This window comes from Pholcus phalangioides, unplaced genomic scaffold (assembly GCF_987345545.1).
Source record: "Pholcus phalangioides strain wild (caught in Gottingen) unplaced genomic scaffold, Ppha-v1.0 ptg000032l_1, whole genome shotgun sequence".
Lineage (NCBI taxonomy): Eukaryota > Metazoa > Arthropoda > Arachnida > Araneae > Pholcidae > Pholcus > Pholcus phalangioides.
Window position 1 is genome coordinate 851,779 of NW_028301622.1, and position 27,433 is coordinate 879,211.

The 27,433-nt window shown below is 44.1% G+C and overlaps 2 protein-coding genes across 2 annotated transcripts in view; both read left to right on the plus strand.

Annotated features, from left to right (window-relative positions):
- Positions 1-9,294: 9,294 nt before the first annotated feature.
- Positions 9,295-27,433, plus strand: part of Syt14 (Synaptotagmin 14) — a 121,803-nt gene continuing 103,664 nt past the window's right edge. Inside the window, exon 1 of the mRNA XM_089253241.1 lies at positions 9,295-9,466. Coding sequence (XP_089109367.1) covers positions 9,415-9,466 — 52 coding nt within the window. The 5' untranslated portion in view covers positions 9,295-9,414. The remainder of the gene's footprint in view (positions 9,467-27,433) is intronic.
- Positions 20,611-21,971, plus strand: LOC149066187 (uncharacterized). Its single transcript, XM_089253219.1, has one exon. It carries the CDS (start codon positions 21,194-21,196, stop codon positions 21,953-21,955), a length of 762 nt encoding a protein of 253 aa, XP_089109345.1. The 5' UTR covers positions 20,611-21,193; the 3' UTR covers positions 21,956-21,971.

The window sequence follows — 27,433 nt, forward strand, 5'->3', positions numbered from 1 at the left end:
GAAGACATATAATGGCTGGGAGGAGAACAGAAAAAAGTTAGGCAATGTAGATGTTATGCTTAAGCTTAAAGTTGTTTGATATCTCCTGTACCACTTGGCGACGGAATGTTGTGGTCTGTCCCGTGATGGTGATGCCACTTGAGGTAAGTTTAGCAGCGACTAGTGGTTTGGCTTCCAGCGAAATGATGTTGGAAAGGAGGATTTGCTCCATGAGGTCGTCGTAAACCTTATCGTCGTATGCGTGGAGGGCCCACTGCCTGGAGAAGTGCGAGGTTTGATAGGCGTTGCCCACTGCCCTTGCATACGTGGTATAGCGAGGAGGATCCATTGTAAAAGACTGTTGGGGGCGGCTGTTCAGATGCGGGGAGCTGGAGGGGTGGTCAGTAATGCGAGGGCGGTCCCTCTGGAATTGCGTCGCTCTGGTTGGTTTCGGGCGCTGCCCATGCGTGGGTGTTGTTCGGGCCCAGTCGTTGCCTCTCACCATGTTGGGGCGCCGGTTGGGGTCAATAGTCCGCTCCTGTTGCTGACGCCTTCGGTCAGGGTGCTGACGAAGGTTCTGTTCTTGATGAGGGGTTGCCGTGTATCTATTGCGAATGGGGGGGTTCCGAGGGCAGGTCGAGGGGTGTTCCTTCAGGTATCTGGGCGTTTCGAAGTGGACGTGGCGGGATCGCTTTGGTGCATGACGCTGTCGACGACGGAACTTTTGGCTGGTGACCTCGGTCCAAGGGTTCTCCCTTCGGTATTGTAAATCCGGTGCCGATCTGTCGGCCAGTTCCAAAAGTCTCAGTTGAAAGGCGGTCGGCTGAGGTAACACATGGCCCTGTGTACTCGCTGGGGGATTGTCCTGTCTTGTCGTGTCCGCGGCTCTGTTGGAGGTCTCGTCCGCTGCTGTCGCTTGCATGACTGTCGGCCCTCTAGTGGTGTCCGCAAATTCCGGGGGGGGGAGGGATGGGTGCATCGTCCTCGTACGCCACTGGCGAGTCCGCTGGAGGGTTCAAGGCGTCCTGTGGAGGCGTGTCAGTTTTCTCCAGAAGTCCCAGGGCCCGGTTTTCTCGCAAGGGGGGCGTAGGGTGCATAGTTGATACGTTGCGGCCCCTAATGCGATTTCGTTGCGGTCTCTGAGGCCTGGTTGATGGAACGTTTTCCTTGAGGGTGTTATCCTGTAGGCGGGTGGCAGCACTGAAGATTCCATCTCCTTCCATGATGTCCTGGATAGTTCTTTCCCTTATTTCGTCTGTCTGGGTCTGTTGGTTGCGCTTGTACTCTTTCGGGCGGGCGCCAGAGTTCATTGACGTTGGCGAGGTGGCGTAGTACCCTGTTCCGGCAGGCGGTGTCGCTGAGCTCGTGGGGACAGGCATCTGGTCCGCCTTGTCGGCCCACAGAGCGAGGGTATCTAAGTGCCGGAGGGCAGTCTTCCTATGGGCTGAGGGGACGCCGTAGCGGAGATTCTTCCCCTTCCCTGAAGCGTGCAAGACAATCTGCCTGACTTCTTGGATGATATCCGAGACGTTGATCAGCGTACGGCGCGTAGGGGAGGTCGCAATCTGATCTGGGCCCGGCTTGGGAGCGTCAGAGTTCGCAGTGATTTTCGATTGCCCATTATGCCTTTCCAGGGGGGTAATTGGGTCAGCTGGCAGCGTTGTCCGGCGTGTTCGTGCCATATCTCTGGGGCTGGGGGCGTTCGCTGCAGGGGGATCTATGTGGGGGAGCGTGTGACGACGAGGGGGGGGAGTCCGCCGGGGGGGATCAAAGTCTTCTCCGGAGTCCGTAGCGGAGTACGGGATTCCCAGATTGTTGTCCAGGGCTCTCCTTCTCTTGGCTTTCTTGCCTAGACTCTCGCCCCTTAGACTCCCGGCGGCGGGGGAGCATGACGGGTCTTCGTGTATCTTTGCTGCCAGGAAGTCCGATGACGAGGCTTCCTGCGGGGGGGCAGACACATGCTTGGTTGTGCGAACGCACAATGTGGGCGGGGGGAAAGATGACGAGTGTTCGTGAGTTTCTCCTTCTGATCGTTCTTCGTCGTGAATGTCGAGCGGCGAAACGAAGAACGAGCTCACATCCCCAGTGGGCGTTGTTGGTGAAGCTGATTCCTTCTGGGGTCCGCCCCTTGGGTCGTTCGACGACTCCCGAGGCTCGTGGGACCGGGCCTCGACCTTCCTCTGGGTCTCGGAGGTCGCAGGTGCTTGGGAAGTGTTGGGGGGCCGGGACAGGATGTCCTCCATGGCTGTTGAGACAACGGCGGCCACGTCTTCGGTGTGTAATCTTGTTTTCTGACTCTCCGGGAGAATCGGGGAGGATGCCAGGGTTGGTGAAGTGCGTTTCGAGGGTAGCTTACCCCCGGGCGAAAGGGGGGTTGAGCAGAAGAATTGTTGCAGGCCAGGCTCGTCCAGCTCTCGCGAGAGATCCAGTGATCCGCTGCTATTGTCTTTCGGGGAGGCCTGGCACGGCCGGGCGTCCGTAGAGACTGGGGAAAGCACAATCTCAGCGATTGTATTGGTTGGTGGTGCATCTAGGAGGAGGGATCCATTGGAGCTCGAGATCGATGAAATGGAGACGACAGTAGCAGTTGATGACTCACTTCCACTGTCATCCTCGTAGGCTGTGGGGATGTGAAGGGAGTCCTTCAGCTCACTGGGCCACACCTGTGATCGGATGCGTGCCCGCATGCGCTTCTTCATCATCCTATAGTCCTGATTTTTCTTGTTATCCGCGGGGGCAGGGGTCTTCCCCTCAACAATGCTCAAGAAGCGCTTAGAGTACATGCCGTTCGGGCAAGAGGAAACTTATCGAGCAGAGCAAAACGGGGGTGGAGAAAATACGGGCTCGAAAACAAGGGGGCGGGTACACAGAAATGCACAGAATGATAGGTGTGGGGCACTAGAAAATTATCACAATGCAAAAATACCCAATGCAAAATATACACTGCAAAAAGACACGATGCAAAATATACACTGCAAAAAGACACGATGCAAAAAGACACGATGCAAAAAGACACGATGCAAAAAGACACGATGCAAAATATACACTGCAAAAAGACACGATGCAAAAAGACACGATGCAAAAAGACACGATGCAAAAAGACACGATGCAAAATATACACTGCAAAAAGACACGATGCAAAATATACACTGCAAAAAGACACGATGCAAAAAGACACGATGCAAAAAAAAGACACGATGCAAAAAGACACGATGCAAAAAGACACGATGCAAAAAGACACGATGCAAAAAAAGACACGATGCAAAAAAAGACACGATGCAAAAAGACACGATGCAAAATATACACTGCAAAAAGACACAATGCAAAAAGACACGATGCAAAAAGACACGATGCAAAAAAAGACACGATGCAAAAAGACACGATGCAAAATATACACTGCAAAAAGACACAATGCAAAAAGACACGATGCAAAAAGACACGATGCAAAAAAAGACACGATGCAAAAAAAGACACGATGCAAAAAGACACGATGCAAAATATACACTGCAAAAAGACACAATGCAAAAAGACACGATGCAAAACACAGAAATATGTACAATATCACAAAAAAAAAAAATAAATAAATAAAAAAAAAAAAAAAAAAAAAAATCCAGATAACTCAGGAGCGGGACGAGCAATCTGAATGGGACAACTTTGACAGTCCCTTATACGATGTGAGCAGTCTCCTCACCAAGTACAGGGATGATCGGATCAGCCGGAGAGAAGTTAGCTCCTACAGCCCCAGGCGGAGGGGGAGGAGTAGACCATGTCAAACAAAAAAAAAAACAAAAAAAAAGAAAGAAAAAAATGTTCGTATAATACCCAACTATCCGATGAATACACACGCACAATGTAGACACTATGATGACACTTACTCACAATGGCCGAGAAGAGACGCTACGAAACTGGTGATATCCGGAGAGGGGACAATACAGTCTTTGTGTGAAGAGAGCGAAGTGGCGTGGGTGGCCGATGCGCACAGGATTCCAAAGCGGAATATTTGACGAACCATTGGTCGCAGCAGGAAACGGAGAACGGTAAAAAATACGGGAGCAAATTTTTTACCTTCAGTAGGAATCACAGGGGCGGTCGTTCTCGGGAAGGGACGCAGGCGGAGGGCAAACTTCATCGTCCATAGGAAAACATTGAAATCCGCTGAAAAGAGGCGATCCGGGAAAATACACGTAGCTTTTTCCACGTTGAACGCAGGATCACAAACTTCGACACGAAGATGGTCGGAGGATCACTTTACACACTCGCGAAGGAAGAACGAGGAAATATCCAATTGGCGACGAGTTATTACGTTAAAAAAATCACTTCGCGAAAGAAGGAAATTTATCCTTTCGTTAGTCAGCTGTGTCAACGAAATTTTTTTGTGCCACCATGTCTTCAGCAGATTCTGATTCGTTAATGGCTAGCGATAGTTATTCCGAAAAAAATCATAAGCGCTGTTGAAAAAAGACCAGCTTTATATGACAAAAATATGTTATTTGAATAGTTTTTTTATAATATATGTTATTTAAATAAATTATGATGATTCCAGTCGTGATATATAAAAAAATTTGTGCGATTTGGTCACGAATCGTAAAAGCATCAAAAATGGGTCAACTTGTAGGTTGTCTTTCTTCAACTTTGAATTAATTTCAAACGGCAAATATTGTTACAGAAAATTAAATTCCATTACATGAATATTTTTATTAGTATATACAGTAAAACCCCTCTTTTTTGTGAACACGGCCAGGACAAAAAAATTAAATACATGTAAAATGGGTGACCGTTAAAAAGAGGTTTGAAATTCATACTTTTATATATTATACAACTGTAAATTATTATTTGTCCGTAAAAGAGGAAGTATCCGTTAAGAGGGGGTTATACTGCAATGCAGCTTATGATCACGAATTTGCATGCTAACTGGAGCCAACTTCAGCTTGGCGAAAATAATTTGGTCAATCCCGAGATGTCACGTGACATTAAAAAATAAAAAAAACCCCGGTTGCTAACAGCAGTGTGTGTTTCACGCGAAATTCCACGGTTGCTGATAAGATCAACCGCGCCAGCCGAACCGTAGTGTGTCGGGGAAGAACTGGCCCTTGAGAGCTGCGTCTTGTAGATTGTTCTTTTCTTTCAGTTCCCGTTTTTCTTCCTACAGTATACATAATACGTACAGTATACATAAAAAAAAAAACAAATTGCGATTAAAAAAAAAAAGGGAGAGCAGATACTGTACTTAGTTCAAGAGATTTGTTGATGCGCATGTAAATTCATATGTAGGATGAAGCACACAACTATTTGGGGGCCCCCCAGCTCTGCCGAGGCCCCAGGCGCGCGCCTCATGCGCCTGTGCGGTAATCCGCCACTGTGTATGACCGGGCCTTTCTTTCACTTACGCAAAAGAGATTCACCGGGCCGCGGGCTTCCAAAGATTGAGAACTGCTCTAAAGTATACACATTCTCAAACAAATGGTCCGGAAGGATCTGATAAATATCGTATTAGTGTTCCAAACTAGCTAAGACTTCGGATGGTGTAGGTACCAAAGCATACTCTAGTGTAGCGGTTCTCAATCTTTTTTGACTCGCGGAGCCCTTTTGGCATATAATTTCTATGGCGGAGCTCCGTAGGCATATTGTTTTACTTATTCATCGAAGTTACTGATTTATTTTTATTATTTAAGAGTATTAATGATTATTTTTATTCAAATTAACTTTTTTTCTATATTTTCCTCGAGCGGCCGCGAAGCCCCTGGGGAATGCGTACGGAGTCCCAAGGGCTCCACGGAGCACCGGTTGAGAACCGCTGCTCTAGCGAAAGCTCTTCTTCGTCACCGCTGTCCGCACGCGATTGTTCATTGTTTTCTTGTATCATACGAAAACGATATCGTTGCCTGTTAACGGTTCCAAAGCGAAGACGTCATCGTCACAGAAAAGAAATCGTCCGGCGTCCATTTGTAAACGGACGTTTCTGTTGCTATGTGTTCCCACAAAGGCTGCAAATCGCTGGACGCACTTTCGTCAGCTTTATTCAGTGCTTCTCAGAATTCTGCTGCGATTATGCGTATTACGTCAGCATCGAGGTGGGGGAAGAGGGTTTCAGATTTGATGATTTTTGATGACAAGTGGGGAGGGGGGTTTGAAGGTTGCTTACGGCATCAATCACCCCTTTTTGAAGATATGAAATATTCTAAGCTGCTGACGAAATTTTGCTGACGGGGGGTTAGTGTTTTGCTGACTTTTGCTGACAAGGACGGGGGTCAAAAATGGCGAAAAAGCTGCTTACGTAATACTTGAATGGCCCCTATCATATCCATAGCTTGCTTGACTTCAGGCCTCACTACGATTTCTGTATTACCAAGCTGGTGAATACACCTCAGCTGTTGCGTACGGTGCTTCCCTTTCACCACCTTAATTATGCATCGATCAAATGATTGAAGAACAGACGTGCACTTAGGAGGCGTGTATTCGATTCGAATGCACTCTAATATTGAAGATTTAATGTGTGCCGTGCAATTGGCGATGAGAAGCAGGATCTCTTTCTATTTTTTCCGCTTCATTTTTCCATAAAACTTAAATAGCCCCTCATTAAAAATTCCTGTAGACATCCATGTCCTTCGACTTGATTTGTAATTACACGGCAGTGATTTCACGTTCTTCAGGCACCACGGATTCACGAATTTTCCAATCACCGCGACTTTTCGGTTCCGTTCACGTTGCAGCAAAACAAAGCAGTTAAGTGTCGCTTGAAGTTTTTGCCACTAATGCATTTGTCTTTTTTTTTAGGGGCCAATCGATTATTACGTAAGGGGCCGTTCAAGTATTACGTAAGCAAATTTTCGGCCATTTTTGACCCCATCCCCCCCCCCCTTGTCAGCAAAATGTCGTCATCAGCTCTGCCCCTCTGAATCCTAACTCATATTTTCATAAAGGGTGGTTGATGACGTACGCATTATCCAAACCCCCCCCCCTCCCCTCCTTGTCATCAAAAATCAGCAAATCGGAAACCCCCATCGATGATGACGTAATACTTGAACGGCCCCTAAGCAGATTTTCAGCCATTTTTGACCCCCTCCCCCCTGTCAGCAAAATTTCGTCAGCAGCTTAGAATATTTCATATCTTCAAAAAAGGGTGGTTGATGACGTAAGCAACCTTCAAACACCCCCTCCCCCTCCTTGTCAGCAAAACACTGACCCTCTCTCCCTCCCCCCCCCCCCCCCCATCGTCAGCGAAATTTCGTCAGCAGCTTAGAATATTTCATATCTTCAGAAAGGGGTGGTTGATGACGAGAGCAACCTTCAAACACTCTCGATTAAGGACCAAAAGAGTGACAGTGTGTGCAAGTACCCCACCGTCGCCACAGAGGTGATTGGTTGAAGTTGGTTTTCTATGATTCCCAACTTCGATCTCTCCGTTAAAAAGTCTCACCACAGAGAGCAACGGGCTCACAACGATATAATTATCCAATCATTAAACTCTTGAAGCTAGAAAAATTGTTGGCAGATGTCAGCACTACACATAACAAGCATTTACACGGGAAACAAACTTCACGTTCACACACATTCCAACATGTATCAATTCGTAAGAAGTTTTTCAGAGGAATGTGGACGATGTGTATGTGGGGTTTAGTATTATGTGCAAGCACGTGAGTGCCCATGGCCCCACATTCTGGAGCAGTGCCCCTAGGCTACTTTACCGCACACCAACTCTGGTCATATATCGCCATATAGCAATTTCTAACCAATGGAGTTGGGGGGAAATGAATGTGCCATCTATCGGTGGTCGCCCCAGGCTCGGTAGGTAAAGAACTTGATCTGATGTTCTTTGGCAGGCATTGAAAACGTGGACCTTGACGGAAACCTTCATAGTGGAAGAGGAGCATCTTACGACTGTGTGCCCCTCGGGCACAGTCATGGCTCCCACAAGGGGTGGGCTGGCAAGGCTCCAGTCCTGGGGCCCGGGACGATTTTCATCTTTTTTGTTTTTGTTTTTTATGCTATAACTCCATCATATAGGGGCCCATGAAAGTCTGATCGGGGGCCCGCAAAAAATTCCAGCCTAGGGGCCCTACTCCAGGATGTGGGGGCCATGGATACAGTGCCCCTAGGCTGGGATCTTTGACGGGTTCCCAAGCCATACCTTCACATGCCCTTCTATATCCCTTCTCTATATCGTAAAAACAAAAATGATGGTAATTGTTCCGTGCCTCAGAGCTGGAGCCTTGTCAGCCCACACTCTTGTGGGGCCATGCGAGAGCCCAAAACAATAAGCAAGTATGCGTGTTCCCCCAACAAGGATGGGGGCTAACAGACTCCAGCACTGCGGCCCAGCACAATTACCATCATTTTTTTCCCCATGTTATAAATTCCTATAGCAGGGTTTTTGTGGAAAATCTTTTTTAATTGGGGTTGATATTTTCATCCATGTAGAAGGGCTCCCGGGTAGTAAGCCATGCAGAAGGGCCCACTTCGATCGAGAGGGGTGGGGCATGACGCTATAGAGAGGGGCTTTGGGTAACCCCCACTCGTAGTCAGTAATACTAGAGTTGATAATATCACACGGAGGTGTCCCCGAAAATTGTTCTTATCGGGGAGGGCGAGGGGCGCGTGTGATGTTATTATGACGGCCTACAGCAAGGGTACTCAACCTTTAGCAGAGTGCGGGCCACTTCATTGGTTTGAAAACACGTGTCACTCAAATTATCCGCATATGTGCCACGAATCACTAAAGTTATCTGTAAATATGCCACGGGTCACTTAAGTAATCTGGGAATGTGCCGCGGCCACTTAGGCACTTTGGGCCACTTAAGTGATCTGGGACTGTGGTGCGGGTAACTTTTCTGATGTGGAACTGTACCGTGGGCAGCTTAAATGCTTTGGAACTGTGGCGCACGTTGTTTGTAAGTGTGCCGCGGATCACTCAAGTGATATGCCAGTATGCAAATACAACAGGCAAAATGCCCAACGAGGTGGCTGAGACTGTGGATCACTTGAGTGATCTGCGGATGTGCCACTTGAATAATGTGTAAATACACATAGGCCGCTTGAGTAACCTTTACAGGATTGATGTCGCGGGCCGGCAGATATATGGCCTGCAGTTTAGAGCGGCTGGACGAAAGCACTTACAAGGAAACTCAGATTCGAACCAAGGACGGCTATACCAGAGACCTCGCGAGCTAACCACTAGGCTGCCTAGCGGAATGTTTTTAGCTGGTTACAAAATACTACTTCAAGATGGAAATAAAAATGCATTCGTTCACGAATCTTATCCGTGATTGGTCAACGTCATCAGATGAAATATAAAAATACTTCGTGTGGCAGCGGCGGTTCCGCTCGCACGTGTGAGCTTCAAAAATCCTATATTTTTTTAACGTTTTTTATAATTGTTATAATTACCACTATAATTATTGTTTTTAATTAATGCGCGTGTGTGTGCTTGTGTAAATCATGTATTTGAAGCAGCGAGGGAAATTATGGATGAGATATGATCTGGATCATTGTAAGTATTCGATATTGTATGTGTGTGGTTATATTTATGTTTATAGCAAAAAATGGCCGCCTACCCCCGTATGAGCCTTAATGAGTTCTAGCCGCTGAGCCTAGAACTGAAAATTAGAAAATTTTTTGACACAATAAATTTACTAGAAATTAGGGGAACGCCCACGCTTCGGGATCCCCTACATCCTTCGGCAGGGCACGTGGCTGAGATCTTTGTCGGGTCTCTACATAGTGAATTTGTCATCCCTTGTGGGACTCATGCGTCGTGTCCTACAATCAAACATATTAATCCTTGACACCTACATAGTGAATTTATGAGCCCTGTCAGCCCTAACCCTTGTGGGGCCCTACAGCCAAACTTATTGATCTTTGATGGGCCTCTACAGTAATTTTGTTTAGCCCAACAATTATGGGACCCATGTGTTTTGCCCTACAGCCGAACATATTGATCTTTGACGGGCCCCTGCCTGGTGAATTTATGAGCTCTGCCAGCTCTACCCTTGCGGGTCCCTACAGCGGAACTTATTGATCTTTGACGGGCCCTGTGTCAGCTCTACCCTTGTCGGATCCTACAACCAAACTTATCGATCTTTTGCGGCCTCTGTATAGTGAATTTGTGAGCTCTGTCAGCCCCTACACTGTGAATTTATCGGCCCTGTTCTTGTGGGGCCCCCCTACAACCGAACTTATTTATCCTTGACGGGCCGTACATAGTGAATTTATGAGCCCTGTCAGCTACCCTTGTGGGGCCTATGCGAGGGACCCTACAACCGAACTCATTGGATTTCTGACCTCGGATAAAGTTGGTAATAGGGATTTAGAGTTTGTGATGTTAAGATTAAAATGTTGATTACGATCAATTTGATCTCGGGATCGATCACAGTTGTGATCGTTGATTTTTGAATTGATTGAACAAAACCTAGATGGTATATATACAAATATATATATGCATACCTTGAGTACATGTTCTTTGCCCCCCCCCCGCGGGAAAAGCTGAAATGACGGCCCTGCTTTCAAGATTCCTCCCCCCCCCCTCACTTCTGGCAACCACCTCCCCAATTCCGGTCCTGCTCCAGGCATCGGCCTGCCGCTGTGGTGGTCGAATGGACATAGTGACGGACTCGCATCGCAAAGTCCCGGGTTCGAACAGCACCTCCTAGAGATAGAGGAGAGACCACTCTAGGAGGTACTGGTTCGAACCTAACTCGCGCCGAGTGGTGGTCGGCTGAAGTTTCTTTCTCTGGTTCTCAACTTCGAGGGGGGAGCCGACCTCCCCGTTAAGAAATATCGCCACAGACAGCGACAGTGAGTGGAAGGCCCTGTCAAACACAAGACCAACGGAAAATCAAATGAGGAGAAATAAAACCGCTGATCACTCGCGGCCCGGTATGAATGATGTCAGGGCCCGGCGGTTGAGAAACACTGCTCTATAGTGACTTCTAAGTGCCCAACCTTTTTGTGAGAGTGAGGGCCAGTTCATTAATTCTGATTGGGGGGGTGCAGAGCATGTCTTTGCCTAGTGGGTCTGTTGTCATCAGGGCCGGACTTGAGCAGGTGCAAAACGAAAGGTGCATCTACACAGGGCCCGCTAAATTTTAGGGAGTCGCAAAACGGAATAAAAATTCTATCAAGTTACATTGAGTAACATTTTGAGTTCTTAATAAAGCAATAGCTTGAGATGCTTTTTAATACAGGGAACTAGCAGGCTTAGGGTTTCGACCCCCAAGCCAATAGTTCACGCTGGTTCGGGGGCCCTGGACCAGGAGCGCCGAATTCTTTAATGACGCATTTAAAACTACATGGGGGGGGGGGGGGGGAAGCATGCTTGCCCGGCCGAGAAAAGTGTTTAGGGGCCGTTCAAGTATTACGTAAGCAAAGTTTTCGCCATTTTTGACCCCCCCCCCCGTCAGCAAAACTTCGTCATCACTACCTCCTAACGCATATTGGTGGGATCAGAAACGTACGCGGGGGAGGGGGGTTATAGGGGGATCGTGCGCCTCCCCCCCAGATGAAATTTTTATTTTTTTTAAGGCAAAAAATATATTTTTTTTTTTCTTAAATTTCGAAAGAAAATACCTTTATATGTTATTATAATCAATTTCTGTTAATTTCAATGATATTCGAAGGTTAAGAACTCAAAATTTATCTTTAAAAAATTCATTGCGACCCACCCTTTAAACCATATATGGTAAACCCTTGACCCACAGACCAGATGTGGTCCTGAAGGTTATCTGATGTGGCTTGCCCCCCCCCCCCGTCAAACCTAATTTTTGTAAAAATGAACTAAGCGGCACATTCACAAATCGCTTAAATTACCCATGGCACAATTCCAGAGCCTTAAAAAGTGGCCTGTGGCACATTTTCAGTTCACTGAAGTATGCTCAAAGATCACTCACATTCAAAGATCACCTAAGTAACCCGCGACACAGTTACGGAACACTTAAACGATCCGTGGCACATAAAGGATTCGTGAAACATTTATAGATCATTAAAGTGGCTCTGTAGGTGACTTATCAATAGGGCGAATGTTAGTTCAGGTGCCCAATAACTATCGAAAGGTTTTTCTGTTTTTGGTGCACCGAATAAGATGCCATTAAGAATATTTCATATCTTCATAAAGGGGGTGGTTGATGACGTAAGCATCTTCCAAACCCCCCCCCCTTGTCATCAAAAGTCAGCAAATTGGAACCCCTCTCCCCCATTGATGCTGACGTAATACTTGAATGACCCCTTAGTTGTGGCTCTGGGTAGCGGTGGGACAGCCTTTCCATGGTGGTGCCGTGTGGAAAGATATAGCCTCCCTCTAAGTGCCCAACCTTTTTGAGAGTGCGGACTACTTCATTAATTTGAAAATGTGTCGCGAGTCGCTCGAATGAACTGTAAATATGCCCCCGGTCACTTGAGTGATCTGTCAATGTGCCGTGGTTCACTTGAGTGATCTGTCAATGTGCCGTGGTTCACTTGAGTGATCTGTCAATGTGCCGTGGTTCACTTGAGTGATGCTGCACGGGCCGCTGAAGTACTCTTTAAATGTGCCGCAGCTCACTTAAGTGACCAGTAAATGTGCCGCTGATTTTATTTTAACAAAATTAGGTTTCAGGTCGCGGGCCACATTTGGCCAGCGGGTCATAGGTAGAGCCTATATGGTTTAAAGGGTAAAGGAAAAAAAAGAATCGTTCTCTGCTCTGGAGCCCCACCCTTGCTGGCCCATGATTGTAGAGCGGTGGTACCCGAGGACCACGCTTTTAATTTTTCGCGGTGGGTGCTATTGCCTGAATTTATTGTCATTGTCTTTTTTTAATACCGTAACATAGTATTACATAGTTTGATAGTCATTTACGGGTGCTAGTGTGAATCTGGCTGGCACCGGGCATGGGCGGCGATACGCCTATTCTAATAGCCCCCAGAGGGTGATGTCACCCACTTTCAGGAAAGCATTGTTATGTCTAATGTTTTTAAATGTAAAATATTCTTTATCGGTTACGTCCGCAGGCCAGTGGTTCTCAAAGTTCTTGCCGCGGTTCTCTGGGGCATCGCAAACTTGTATCAGGGGCGTTGTAAAGAAGGGGTCATTCAGTTATTACGTCAGCATCGAGGGTGCGGGTGTCGGATTTGCTGACTTTTGATGACAAGGGGGGGAGGGGGTTTGAAGGTTGCTTACGTCTTGAAGATATGAAATATTCTAAGCTGCTGACGAAATTTTGCTTACGGGGGGGGGGGGTCAAAAATGGCTGAAAATCTACTTGCGTAATACTTGAATGGCCCCGAATGTGAAAATTTATGTGTTCGTTCAGTTCTTTTGAAAAGCCGGACCTACACCCGCAGCACTACACTGCTTCAACCCGCAGAAAAACCAGTTTAGAGGTGCTGCTAGAACAGTGCAGGCTACTGGTCGATTTTGCGTAGCCCCTCCTTCAGAACAGGTTTTGTGCAGCTCAGAATCGCTTAGCAAGCACTGCAGGTGTGGGTCATAAGAGGATAGTCTCTGAAAAAGCTACTTTTCTCAATTTGTCGCGCATGCGCAGGGATTATTACGACTTTAATTATACAAAACTGTATGGGAGGGTTTTCCGATATAACGGCAAAAAACTCGTTGGGAGACAACGTGTTTGTTTTTTCACCTTCATAACGACACCTATGAGTGCCGAAACGTATGTCTTTGTTTTGTAAATTGTGTTATTTGTCCTCATCGAGTTGTCAATATTCTTCTGAAGAGAGATGTTTCAAAGTGAAAAAAAAATTCCCCGGGGGAAGAAAACAATTCCAGAAACCGGAAAAGGAACAAACGGTTAAATTTTCAAAAACGTAGGAGGACGCTTGAAATGACATCAAAAAGGACATCTGATAACCCTAGGCACGTGTCCTCATTTCCAATTTTCGTAGTCTGATACCCTATAGGTAGGGTTACCAGATTCGAAAACTGGGAAAGCAGGACGCCTGCGTGCACACCCTTGATTACATTTTTTGTAATTTCCACAACAGATGGCACCACTTTCCACCAAAAAAAAAAAAAAAAACACAATAATTTTTTCCCAATTAAAGTAGAACTGCTCTATATATGTTACAGAAATTTAATAAATCTGGTTATCATGCATAATCACTCGCTATTATGCATAGTTACCAACCAGTTTTGTAAGTTTAATCAATTTTGTTTTTCCCATTTACCTTTGATTATGAAACATCATAATCAAAGGTAAGCCAGCTTCCCCAGCTCTCGTATTGGTAAATATGATAAATCGTCAATAAATTATATAAATTTACTGGAAATTTTGCTCAAATTTCAGTCTAGGATGATGGATGATTCGATCAGTGATGTTGCTTTAGAAATGTTGATAAATGGAAGAAAGCCAACATTACAATGCTGATGATAATTTATACGTTTTTTGTTCTCATAAAACACTTATTTTAATTTACGTATTTTAACATGTACAAGGAACCCTTATTGCCAAAAACTAGGGTCCCAAAAATAAGGGGAGGGTGTTCCTTACACATGTACATGGATAGTATTATAGATATATCTTCAATCTTTAAAGAAAACCCTGGCTGCGCCGGGTATTATAGCTAGTATGAAATAAAAGAGTGATCTAAAGAGTTTGCAAGCACATGAGCAAGCAAAAGAGTGACTTGAGCATGGGCAAGCATGTGAATGACCAAACAAGTGATCTACAGAGCAAGGAGCTAGGTTAGAGAGTGTGCAACTATGGCAGTGACCAAAGTAATGACTATAATAGCGACTCTAGAGAGAAAGTGTGAGGAGGGGGAGGCCAAATGGGTTTAGTTAGACAACCATAAATATATTTAATGGGCATTGTATAACATTTTATCAGTTATATATGGTTTCTAGTTTTTGTAATTGCATTTTTAATTGGGGGTTGCTGTACTTTAAAAATATGTGACATCTATATTTGTCATGGGCATTTTTTTTCTCAGCCACCTTGTTGGGCATTTCGCCTGTTGTGGCCTTGCATTTGTATTTATAGCAGAGAGTGGCAAATCCAAAACCTTTTTCCAAATTTTAAGCCCAATAAAGCAGGGGGTTCAGGCATTACACTATAAAAATTTTGTAAAAGCTCTTTGATAAAACGTGAAAAATGCAACTAATAAACATATCGATTACATTCGAGCGAATATAATCAATAGACTTATTAGTTGCTTTTTTTCAAGTTTTGTAAAAGATCTTTTATCAAACTTTTATAGTGTAATCCCTACTTAAGAAACGGTAATTTAGTTTTTATGGCAAAATATGTGCAGGGCACCCATCACGTACGGGTGAAACTGATAAATGGATGAATTTAAGTGATATATATTGTCCAATGCAAGGATGACGTCACTCTCCTCGACCATACGAAGGGGTTTTTTTTTTAACAACTGGCTGTTGCGAAGACATATTTTGGAAAGAGGGAAAATTCAACTGCACCTGCGGGGAATCGAACCCACGTCCTTTCACTTTCCGCGTGAACGCCCTAGACCACTAGACTACGAAAACGAAACGACCAGTAGACCGAAACGAAAAAAAAACAAACCTTCATATACGGGGTGATTATAAAAAAACTATCCCGACATATGGGCCCCTAACTATCATACCATTCACAGAAACTGAATGAAATTTTGGCATAAGGTATTTTGATGTATGCGCTCAAGAATGATATGGAAAACAACAGTGTCACTCTAACAGTTACGGTGACAGTGAGAAAATTTCGAAAATATCAAATGGCAACACCAAGTTTTTTGTATTGGAATGTGATCTCCATACTGAAAAACACTAAATAGCGTTGGAATGGCACCTGTAGCACGAAAATCCCCGGAGCTAGGCAAGGAAAAAGTAAAAAGAACTTTGCCGTGCACCAGAGCATTAATGTTCGTTTCATTCGTCACACCGTTTCTTCGGCTGAGATCCAAGCCTGATTAGTCCTCCACAAGGTCATGTGGAAAATTTGTGAAACACAATAAAATGCTTTATTTTATGCTGCTTCTCTGTCCTTATTGGTTGTCCTCACTTTTAGCCTATCTACCGCCGGTGATTTTCATGCTACAGTTGCCGTTCGAACGCTATTTAGGGTTTTTCACAATGGAGATCACATTCCAATACAAAAAACTTGGTGTTGCCATTTGATATTTTCTCACTGTAACCGTAACTGTTAGAGTGACACTGTTGTTTTCCATATCATTCTTGAGCGCATACATCAAAATACCTTATGCCAAAATTTCATTCAGTTTCTGTGAATGGTATGATAGTTAGGGGCCCATATGTCGGGATAGTTTTTTTATAATCACCCCGTATATTGTCGCATGATTTCTTCCATATTTATCATACTTCATTAAAAAAAAACTGCTTACCAACTTCAATCGGGAATTACGCATAATTACCGGTAAAAGTGGCTGATATAGAGAGATTTATCAAACCGAAACGATAGGTGTAATGCATAATTGAACTTATTTAATGTTACCGTAAATTGGTTAATATTTTTCTCCTTCAGAATTTCAGACCAGGTGGAAAGAGGAGGGGGAGTAGGTTGATGAAACAGCTATACAATAGTATTGGACTTGAAACGTCTCGACATTTTGACATATATGTCTAGCACAGACATATGAGTTGGAGCAGAAAAGAAAATAACAATCTGTGTTCCCCCTCGCCTTTAATAAGTTGTGCCAACCTTCTGATCAGTTTTATTATTTCGCCTGGAGCAGGGGGGGGGGGGGTTCCTATAACCTCAGAAGTTTTTTATTTTAATATTTTGGGAATGTTTTTTGTTTTTTTTTTTACCAAAGGAATCTGCATTGTTTGTATCCTATTTTTTTATTTCTGAATGGAATAGGTAACCCCCTCCCCACTTCAGTACACGGCAACTGCTGTTGCTGAACAAACAATGGTATTCCCAAAATCTATATTGCGTTCTTCTCTTTTCAGAGCTGTCTTTCCGACGGTCTTTTTAATGTTACTGGGAAATGGTTAAAATAACATCTGCCCTGCTTGGGGCAACTTGGATGCATCTGGGAATTTTGAGGGCGTTGGTCAAAGCGTGTAAAAATGTGTGGAAAAAAACCACACGAAAACACTCATGCCAATAAACAAAGAGATTTCTGTTGGGCAGTCGCCATCTGGAGAAACACTGAAGTGGTGGCCGAAGAAAGAGCGTTAGCGCAACCTGTCGGCAACTTCGTGAAACTCGAGATTTCCCCCTTTCTACCTATACATTATTCGATCACAATGGATTAAAAGCTGAATAGTAATGATTTTTTTAAATCGGATGATTCTTTTTGAAACACTCTGTACATTCTTTCTTTCTCTCTCTCTCTCTCTCTCTCTCACTCACTCAATAAAATTAATCCAAGATATGAAAGTAAAATCTTCATGCTTCCATTTAATCGCTTTCATCATGTTAAACTCTTATGGGTAAGCGCATATCACATGTACACTACTACTACTCAATCGTACATGTACACTTCCAAGACATTTCTCTTTTCTTTTATAGAATTTCTAACAAATTGGTGCATGACGGAAAGTTCTTTCTCATATTATGCGTGACCGTAACGTATCCATGATGCCATAGTTATGCGTGGTTTTGTGTTCGAGAAGTTTTACCATCTGTCTTCCATATTAGAAGTAAAGCCGGCAGATGACTGAAGTTTCGTGTAATGCAAATACCACGGTGAAAGCCTGTCTGCTATGTGCGGGGAAACTTATCAAACCAGAGATCGGTTACCATTCGTACCTCGATATTGGAAAAACGAAAAAAACACTCACTCCACAGTCAAACCCGCACTCTGCCGCATTTACGGTTCAAACTGGGGTCATCGCGAAATAAGCCCATCATAATGCTCACACGATCGCACAGTGGCTATCACATACTACTGGATTGCAGACTTACAAGCAGAGGGTACCATGAATCCAAAAACGTTTGGGAACCACTGTTTTTTTCAAACGAACTGGTGTGTGCCGGAAATTGTGGTATATGTCCGAGGCGTGTTTCAAATGCCACTGCTCATCTTCCGAATCGAAGTGAAAGTGGCAGATGCGTGAATCGATTGAAATAATTTTTATGTTTGGTGGTCTACCGGCTTCCTTTGGAGAAACCGTTTGAATGGTGAGGTCTGATCGAAGTTGAAAAACTTAAGCAGGGGATTGGTGCACAGTATATGTATAGTTATTTCTAGTGAAATAAATTTATGGGGTGAGTTTTATAACAAATCAAAGAAGAATGAAAATATATCGAGCGATGAAAGGCACAGACTAGAGCGGGGGTTCTCAAACCTTTTCCATCCACGACACCCCTTACCCTAATCAACGCTTATCCGCAACTCCCCGGAGCAGTTTAACAAGGAATCTCTTTGAAAAACCTTCGGGTTGCTCCACGGTGCCCCCGACAAAGTGTGCGGTGCACAGTTTGAGAACCTCTGGACTAGAGAGTTCTTGGTTTTTTCCCCTCGTTGTTTGACCGGGCTTTCGCGTTAGTGCTGGCAAACCACACGACGGCAAAGTCCATATTAGTAAGCATCGTAAGCCCACGGATGAGTGCTAATTGAAAAACACTAGATAATATTTAAAGACTAGACTCACAAAATTTCGCGCGCACTTTAGACAGGCATTTCTAAACAGGTGGGGGGGGGGGGGGCCTCAGAAAAATCTCTTTGATGCTCGTAAGACGGCCCTGCGTAGACCACCAATGTGTTGTAAGAAATATAAAAAAAAAACAAATAACACCTGGAATTCTGTTCTAAACAGCGATGAGTATATAGTGTATTTATATTATTTTATTTCGGAAATATTCAACGGATTCTCAAAGTGTTCGCCGTGGCTCATCGCCAACCATTTTTTGAGGGGCGTCGCAACACGTTGGTGTATTGATGCGTGCTCATTGAATTCTTTGAAGTGGTTCTTTTTTACATTAGGCCAGGGATTCTCAAACTGTGCCCCGCGGCGCCCTCCAATCTTTTGATCAGAGCCGCCACGGAGCGGTGACTCTGACAAAGGTTTTTCGAAAAATATTTTTTGTTAAAAAGCTCTAGGGAGCCGGCGGAGCTCGCGGATAAGCATTGAATAGGGGGGAAAGGACGCCTCGGGTGGAAAAAGTTTGAGAACACTTGCGTTAGGCTATTCTAGGCAGCCGCAAATAAACATTGACGAAGTCAGGGGGACCACGGACACCAACAGTTTAAGAAACACTGGATTAATTGGATGTGTCATGAGTTAACAAACACACCGGTCATAACTTTTTCCAGGGAATATTTTCTCCTATTCAGCCCACTATTGTATATGCATAATGATGATGAGACAAACTACACCATGAAAAAAAAAAGACGCTGGGGGGCACCTTCCCCCCCCCCCCCAGCATCAAAGGTGGAGTCGACTGATCTAATGTATATATGTATAGACATCATCTTGCCCCCCAGCAATAATGACCGTGTCCAAGTCTATGTCAAGGTGGAAAAGTCATGCCACACTTTTCCCCCTCTTTTGACATATGACAGTGTTTTTGAAATCGAGAGTTATTCATATCGTGTTTATGTGTCATATTTTTTGTGTCAAATAGTAGATATGTGTCATGTGTTTTGTGTTGTAAGAAAATTAGTTTGTTGTTTTTTTTTCAGTTGGGAAAACGAGTAGCTTGCACACCTATTTTTTGTACACACGGTATGTGTTTTCGAAATTGTTGATTTTCCACACGATGTCGTGGACTTTGACCGATTTTTCTAAATTAATCCCCTGAAATTTTTGCTCCTTGGTGTCAACAGTCAACCGATTTTGAGGCATCTTCGTTGGAAAAATTAAGAGTGTAAAAATTTAAATTTGTTCCAGGATACTAATGCAGGAGATGGCCATTTTTCGAACTTTCGTTTCCGATCTCGAAGGTGACGCGGAGAGAATATTTTTTTTTGTTTGTTTGTTTGTTTATTTTTGCAGAGGGAAACACACAAAATTACCGCTTTTCGTGTTTGAAACTTTTTGCAACGTCTTCAGAAATTTTCTGGAGGATGAGACATACATGCTGATCTATTTTGTGGAATCATTAATTAAGTAATTCATTAATAATTTCTTTTTTTTGAAATGGAAACTTACACACGTGCCGTTGATATTTGTTAACGTTGAATTTGAATAATAATTCTGATTGGAAAATATTTAGATATTTCAAGAAAGTGTATTCTATGTGTCATCTTGAATTTAAAATCATGTGTTAATTAATTTTTTTAATTTTCTCTGTCATATGACGAAATTCTTTCTGTATCATTAATTATGCGTCGAAGTATGTCATGTGACCTATCATTGGAACGCGGAATTAATTTCCCGTCTAATGGTCAAATTTGATTTGTATTTTTTTAATGATGTGTGTGTATAATTAAGCGTTTTCCTTTTTGTATAACATTTAGTGCATTGTCCTTGGGATCAGAAGAGACTCCCCGTAGGAAGAAAGTTTCGTTCAGGGCGTTATTTTGTCCGGATTTTAGACTTGCCCTTTCACCTTAATTGGTCAAAATTGATGTCGTAAAAATTTACGCCACGAATCAAAGTGTGCGCATTTTCGAAACCACGCTCTGTATGCCCTATTCGAATCACTGGCCGAAGTGTTGAACGATATTCATATAAGGAGCAAAATGGTTATAGGTCTCGTAAATAAAATTGTTATGGTAAATATATTGTGGTGTATATCTAGTGCGGCCTAGAAACAACAAATAGTAGATTCAGTAGTGCCAGGAAGAGACAAGAGAAGAGATGAATCTGGCAACACGAGGAGTTGACACTTTTGGCTAGACCACGCTGTACTGATAGGACACGCTTCCGTCGCTTTACTAAAAATATGTAATTGTTCTGATATTATGTTAAATTAAAAAAAAAGGTTATAGTAGATATATAAAAAAAAGGCTAACTTGAGTTCTTTTCTGACTCCGACGAAACCATAAAATGGTGACCAAAACGTGATATGAACCTTCTGATCCCAAAAAAAAAAAACAACCTCGTGGAGTGATCCATCAACATCCGAACATCTGCACGAGATGCGAGCGATATACAACAGGTAATGTGGCATATTCTGTATATTTAATGTATCCGTGAAATTATTTTTAATTTCTACCACGATGCTTGAAAATAGAATCGGTGCATGTCGATATGTCACGCTGAGCGAATTTCCCTCTCAACCCATGTATATACCTATGTTATTTTTCCCGGTATTTACCGCATTTTTAATTGTTCGCATCTAAATTATTTCATTCTTCGCAACGCATAAAAAACGTCATGGATGACAATTCCGAGCCGCAAATCAACCGCATTGCCATTAAGCTTCCCCCATTTTGGAAGACAAATCCCACATTATGGTTTATGCAGATAGAGGCCCAATTCTCCTTGGCCAAAATCACCGTAGATGCCACAAAATTTCATCACGTGGTATCGGCTATGGAATCCGATGTCCTCAATTCGGCAAGCGACATCATTATCAACCCTCCTGAAGGTGGCAAGTACGAGGCCTTAAAGAAGCGTCTCATAGAACTGCATTCAGAAAGCGAGGCTTCCAAAATACGAACCCTCCTTCAAGGCCTCGAGCTTGGCGACCAGCGTCCATCACAACTTCTCACTCGGATGCGATCGCTTGCCGGGGGTTCCGTTGGTGAGCCACTTCTGAAGTCGCTATGGTTGTCCCGACTCCCAAAAAACACGCAAAGCATTCTGGCTGCCTTAAACGAAGACCTAACCCAACTCGCCGCCGTTGCCGACAAGATCAATGATCTTACCTTTTCACCCCACGTAGATGCCGCTAGAGTGGAATCCCCCACGACGCACTTAGAAAAGCAAATTGAGCAGCTGACCAGGCAGGTGAGCGAACTTTCAGCTACTGTCCATGCGTCCCGCTCACATAGACGTTTCTCGTATCGGCGGCCGCGCAGTCGTTCCCGCAATCGCCAATACAAACCCGCCGCAAATAACTTGTGTTTCTACCACACTAATTTCGGCGAAAAGGCTAAAAAGTGTGCATCCCCTTGTGCATACTCGGGAAACTAAGCGGGCGATCGCTAGGCGGCCATGACCGCGATTGCCGTATCAGCCGAATCATCTTGGCCGACCGTAAGAATAGAGTAAACTTTCTCATCGATACGGGCGCCGACATTTCGGTACTCCCAAAAATCCACCGCCCACAGGAAAAAACTGATGATGGTCTAGTCCTTCGTGCTGCAAATGGCACCAAAATCTCTACATATGGCACTAAACTGCTTACTCTCAACCTAAATTTACGTCGTGCATTTACCTGGTCATTTGTAGTTGCCGATGTCGAACATCCTATCATAGGCATTGATTTCCTCAAGCATTTTAATTTGCTTGTCGATGCCAAAAACAGTTGCCTCATCGATAAAGAGACCAATATCTCTTCCTATGGTAAAACCGCTGACGTCAGCTCATCTAGCTCCAGCGTCACTATTCTTTTTGAAGCTTCCGACTTCAACCAAATACTTCTGAAATATCCAGAAATCACAAGCCCCTCTCTTTTATCTGACAAGGCGGAGAATACCACAGTATTCCACCATATTGAAACAAAAGGGCCCCCAGTATTTTCTAAGCCGAGACGCTTATCTGCCGAATTAATGTCAGTAGCACGACAAGAGTTTGAATTCATGATGGCACAAGGTATCATTAGACCCTCTAGAAGCCCTTGGGCTAGTCCCCTTCATATGGTTCGAAAGTCCAATGGCGAATGGAGACCATGTGGAGATTTCCGTCGATTGAATGCTATCACGGTACCAGACCGCTACCCAGTCCCTCACATCCAGGACTGCACTCAACTATTCCACGGAAAAACCATCTTCTCAACCTTGGACCTCACACGGGCATACCACCAAATTCCAGTGCACCCAGATGATATCCCAAAAACAGCTGTTACAACTCCTTTTGGATTGTTTGAGTTCGTCACTATGCCGTTTGGCCTCCGCAATTCTGGTCAGACTTTCCAAAGATACATCCACCAAGTTTTAACAGGGTTGGACTTCTGTGTTCCATACTTCGATGATATTTTCATCGCTTCCACCAATGCTGAAGAACATACACACCATCTCCATCAGGTCTTTGACCGTTTGAAACAACATGGCCTTAAATTGAATCCAGCCAAGTGTGTTCTTGGTAAGAGTGCAGTCAAGTTTTTAGGTTGCCTCGTTACCCCACAAGGTGTGAAACCACTGCCAGAGAAAGTAAAAAACATCACAGACTTTCCGACCCCAAAAACCATCGCTGAACTCAGACGTTTTTTAGCAATGATAAATTTTTATCGACGTTTCCTTCCGAATTCTGCGACTACACAAGCTCCTCTGAATGAATTCCTGAAGGATTCAAAGAAAAACGATAAACGCCTTATTCCATGGACCCCAGAGTCCCTCGCTAACTTTGAGAAATGCAAAGCCGACTTATCCCAAGCGGCGACTCTTGCATTCCAGGCCCCTGGGCAACAACTCTCTGTAATGGTCGATGCCTCCGACATTGCCATCGGAGCAGTTCTTCACACTCACGAAAAGGATGGTCCTAAACCTTTAGCATTCTTCTCAAGAAAGCTATGTCCCGCGGAGCGCAAGTACAGCACTTATGATAGGGAGCTCCTCTCAATTTACGCTGCTATCAAATACTTCCGCCATAGTCTCGAGGGCCAGAATTTTATTATTTTTACCGATCACCGTCCTCTCACATTTGCGTTCACAAAAATTTCAGACTCTGCCTCCCCTAGGCAACTCAGACATTTATCCTACATTGCTCAGTTTAGCACCGACATTCGACATGTATCCGGCTCTAACAATGTGGTCGCGGATACATTATCACGCATACAGAGCATCAATGCCCAGACCATTGACTTTACTGCCATCGCTGCTGCACAACAGAGCGACAAAGAACTTCAAAAGTTGCTCAGTGATCCAACGTGTTCCCTTCAACTTCAAAAACTAGAACTCTCTCCTGGTGTGGAATTGGTATGTGATTGTACCGGACAAAAAATACGACCGTTCGTTCCCGAGAACTACCGAACTGTTCTATTTAAGACATTGCACGGCTTGTCCCACCCTGGGATTCGGGCCACGAAAAAGCTCCTCTGTGAGAAATACATATGGCCGTCTATATGCAAAGATGTCGTTTCATGGACGCGTGCCTGCATGGACTGCCAGCGATCAAAAATCACTAGACACACTAGGAGCCCGATCCAGCAATTCCCAATGCCTTCGAGCAGGTTCGACCACATTCATCTGGACTTGGTAGGTCCGTTGCCTCCATCTAACGGATTCACTTATTTACTCACCTGTGTGGACCGTTTCACCAGATGGCCCGAGGCGATTCCAATAGAAGACATCTCAGCTGAAACAGTCGCTCGAACTTTTGTTGGGCAATGGATTGCTCGATTTGGGACCCCATCCACTATCACTACCGACCAAGGACGCCAGTTCCAGTCCTCCCTCTTCTCTTGCTTGTCGAAATTATTGGGCGTTAAACAAATTCGCACGACCCCATACCATCCTGCCAGCAATGGACTAGTGGAGCGGTTCCACCGATCATTGAAGCAGTCGCTTCGATGCCACAACGATCATCGATGGACCGAGACACTGCCGCTTGTTCTCCTGGGTTTGCGAGCAGCCTTCAAAGAAGATATACAGTGCTCCACTGCAGAGATGGTGTACGGTTCCCCAATCAGACTACCAGCCGAATTCCTTAATCCAACACCTAAATCAGAGGAAGATACATCAGACTTCATCCTTCGACTGCGAGAAAATATGCAAAAGCTAACACCAGTGCCAACATCATCTCACTCAAAACGAACGACCTTCGTCCATCCTCAGCTCGATAAGTGCACCCATGTCTTCGTGCGCCGCGATGGGGTGAAAAAACCTTTACAGCAAGCATACGTTGGACCGTTCAAAGTGCTGAGACGTTCTCAGAAACATTTCACCATCAACCGAGGAACTAGAGAGACCACAATCAGTGTAGACAGGCTAAAACCTGCCTTCACATTATTGGAGGAGAACTGTTCATCGACAACCGAAGCAACAGATACGAAGGCAGATCCTACTCTACACACATCGACGGTACCAAGTCCGACTCAAACCACAACAACACGCTCGGGTAGGCGCGTACGTTTCAACCCTAAGTACAGTAACTCGTGTGTGTAATCAGAGATCGTACCGTTGGTACTTGGGGGGGAGTAGTGTGGTGTATATCTAGTGCGGCCTAGAAACAACAAATAGTAGATTCAGTAGTGCCAGGAAGAGACAAGAGAAGAGATGAATCTGGCAACACGAGGAGTTGACACTTTTGGCTAGACCACGCTGTACTGATAGGACACGCTTCCGTCGCTTTACTAAAAATATGTAATTGTTCTGATATTATGTTAAATTAAAAAAAAAGGTTATAGTAGATATATAAAAAAAAGGCTAACTTGAGTTCTTTTCTGACTCCGACGAAACCATAATATCTTTTGGGGAGAACACCATAACATATTGGTGCCGTGTTCTCTATAGTAAAACCAATATAACATCTATCTCCCCCTATGCCCTATGCACAAGCTAGTAGCTCTTGCCAAGGCACCTGCAGATAACGTGGCATTTCTAGGCACTTTAAATCTAGCCAAGTCTTCTACATAAGGTAGTATTTCTACTCTACCTAAGGCGCCCAAAGAAAATGTGATACTTGGAGCTTGAATCCTAGCCATTACTTCATAGGTTCACTAGTCTATCCACAATAGGTTCCCGTGCTTAATTTCTTCAGAAGGTGCCTTAATCAAAGCTCTTGGTGGCCCTTCAGAACAGAATGAGCATTTCGTGAAGGTTATATCCTCAGAACTGAGGCACCTATGAAAGGTATTTCTAGGATCTCTACCGAGAACGACGGGAAAAAAGTTACAGCAAGAAACAGGCAAGATTTTGTCATTTAATAAAGGCGGGAACAGGGGCTGGTCTGAACATGCTTCCAGATGAAGAGCTTGAGAACAGTTTTCGAAAATGGTAATGAAAAAATCTCCATTTTCTTTTTTGTCTTCTCTCAAATGACTAATAAAAACCCAATCACTGTGAAACTGGAAGAGGCACATACAGTATATAAATGGAGATTTTTTTTTCTCACTCATCATTTTAGTCGATGAAGGTAGAAAATGAAAAATTCAATTTTTTTTCAAGTTTTTTTAAAGATCATAAGTCGGAGAATAGTCGCCAATGTAAGCAAAATTTTGAGCGGGGGAGATTGCTCCCCCCGCTCTTCCTTCCTTCCACCCCCCCCCCCCCACCCCGGCTACGCCACTGAACCCTACCTGCAGGTCAAAGGCCGAAAAAAAACAGTAATAGCAGTTCTGTTTTGTTAGAAAAAAAATCAAAAGCGACTTTTTTTTTTAAAGCAGAGTGGTGCCATCTTTTGTGGACAGAAATGAGTCGTTACTAAGATGGCGCAAATGTCCGTCCTCATTTTAAAGTTTCCGAACCTGGTAACCCTAGTTGAACGTCAATAACCAGGCAACATAATGGTTAGATATTGCAAAATCCCCGCCACAAGTGGCAACAACCGCTAAGAGTGGGATTTTATTCTCGACACGGCAACACACAAAGGGGTTGTTCGTAGAGATTTTTTTCAAGGGGGGAGGGGGGGAAAGCACCAAACTCATCTCCTACGACATGGAAATTTTGCGAAATGAGTCTGGTTACCCACCTCCGAATGTACAAATAGCTTCCTCATCACATCAAAAAAAAAAGCAAAATAGCCGCCGACTCAACAAACGTTGATGACCTAATACTGGCATTTTGCCCTTGGCACAAACTAAGGCTGTTGTTTTGCGCCTCTCTCGTAAGAATATATATTTTCAAGAAACGGGCCTTTTTCTCTTCAAACAAAACACGAGATTTTATTTTCTTATTATTTCCTCCAGAAATTCGAGTGCGTCGTCATCACGAATAACCTTTGTGGTGGGAAAACAAGTGAATAATAAACCACGCATTGCACATATTCTCGTCGCGTAATGGATTATTTGAGGCCTTCGTTGAAACGGAGGCTTCCTCTCCTTCAAAACGAAAATATTGTCTCTTGACGATAAATAACGTCTAATATGTACTTGAAAAAATTTTTCGATGTTCTCACGACAGGATATGACTACCCACAAGGTTAATACAGTCGTCCAACCAGAGGATAAACGTTACACGGGGCATGTCGTAAAAAAATATATAAAATACTGGCTAACGTTAAGCTGGTAGAACACACAAAGATAATCTCTTTTTTTTCTTCATGAGACCTAGGATTAAAGATAACTCTCAATGAGGCTTTTTGGATCACGTGATATTTTCTTTCAGTAAAAAGGGTAAAGTAAAGCAGAGCCCTAACTGTAATTTTTGCCGCCAGGGGCAAACATGAATTTACAACCCCAAAACTTTAAAATTTGATAACTTTATAACGGTGTTCTTTGTTCCCTCCTAAAACTGCCCCACCCCCCCCCCATATAATAATACAATTTCAACAACTAGATATAGTTCAGTTTTA

What these genes read in the sequence shown, in the direction of transcription:
- LOC149066187 (XM_089253219.1), top strand. Translation starts at nt 21,194, where the DNA reads ATGGATGACAATTCCGAGCCGCAAATCAACCGCATTGCCATTAAGCTT.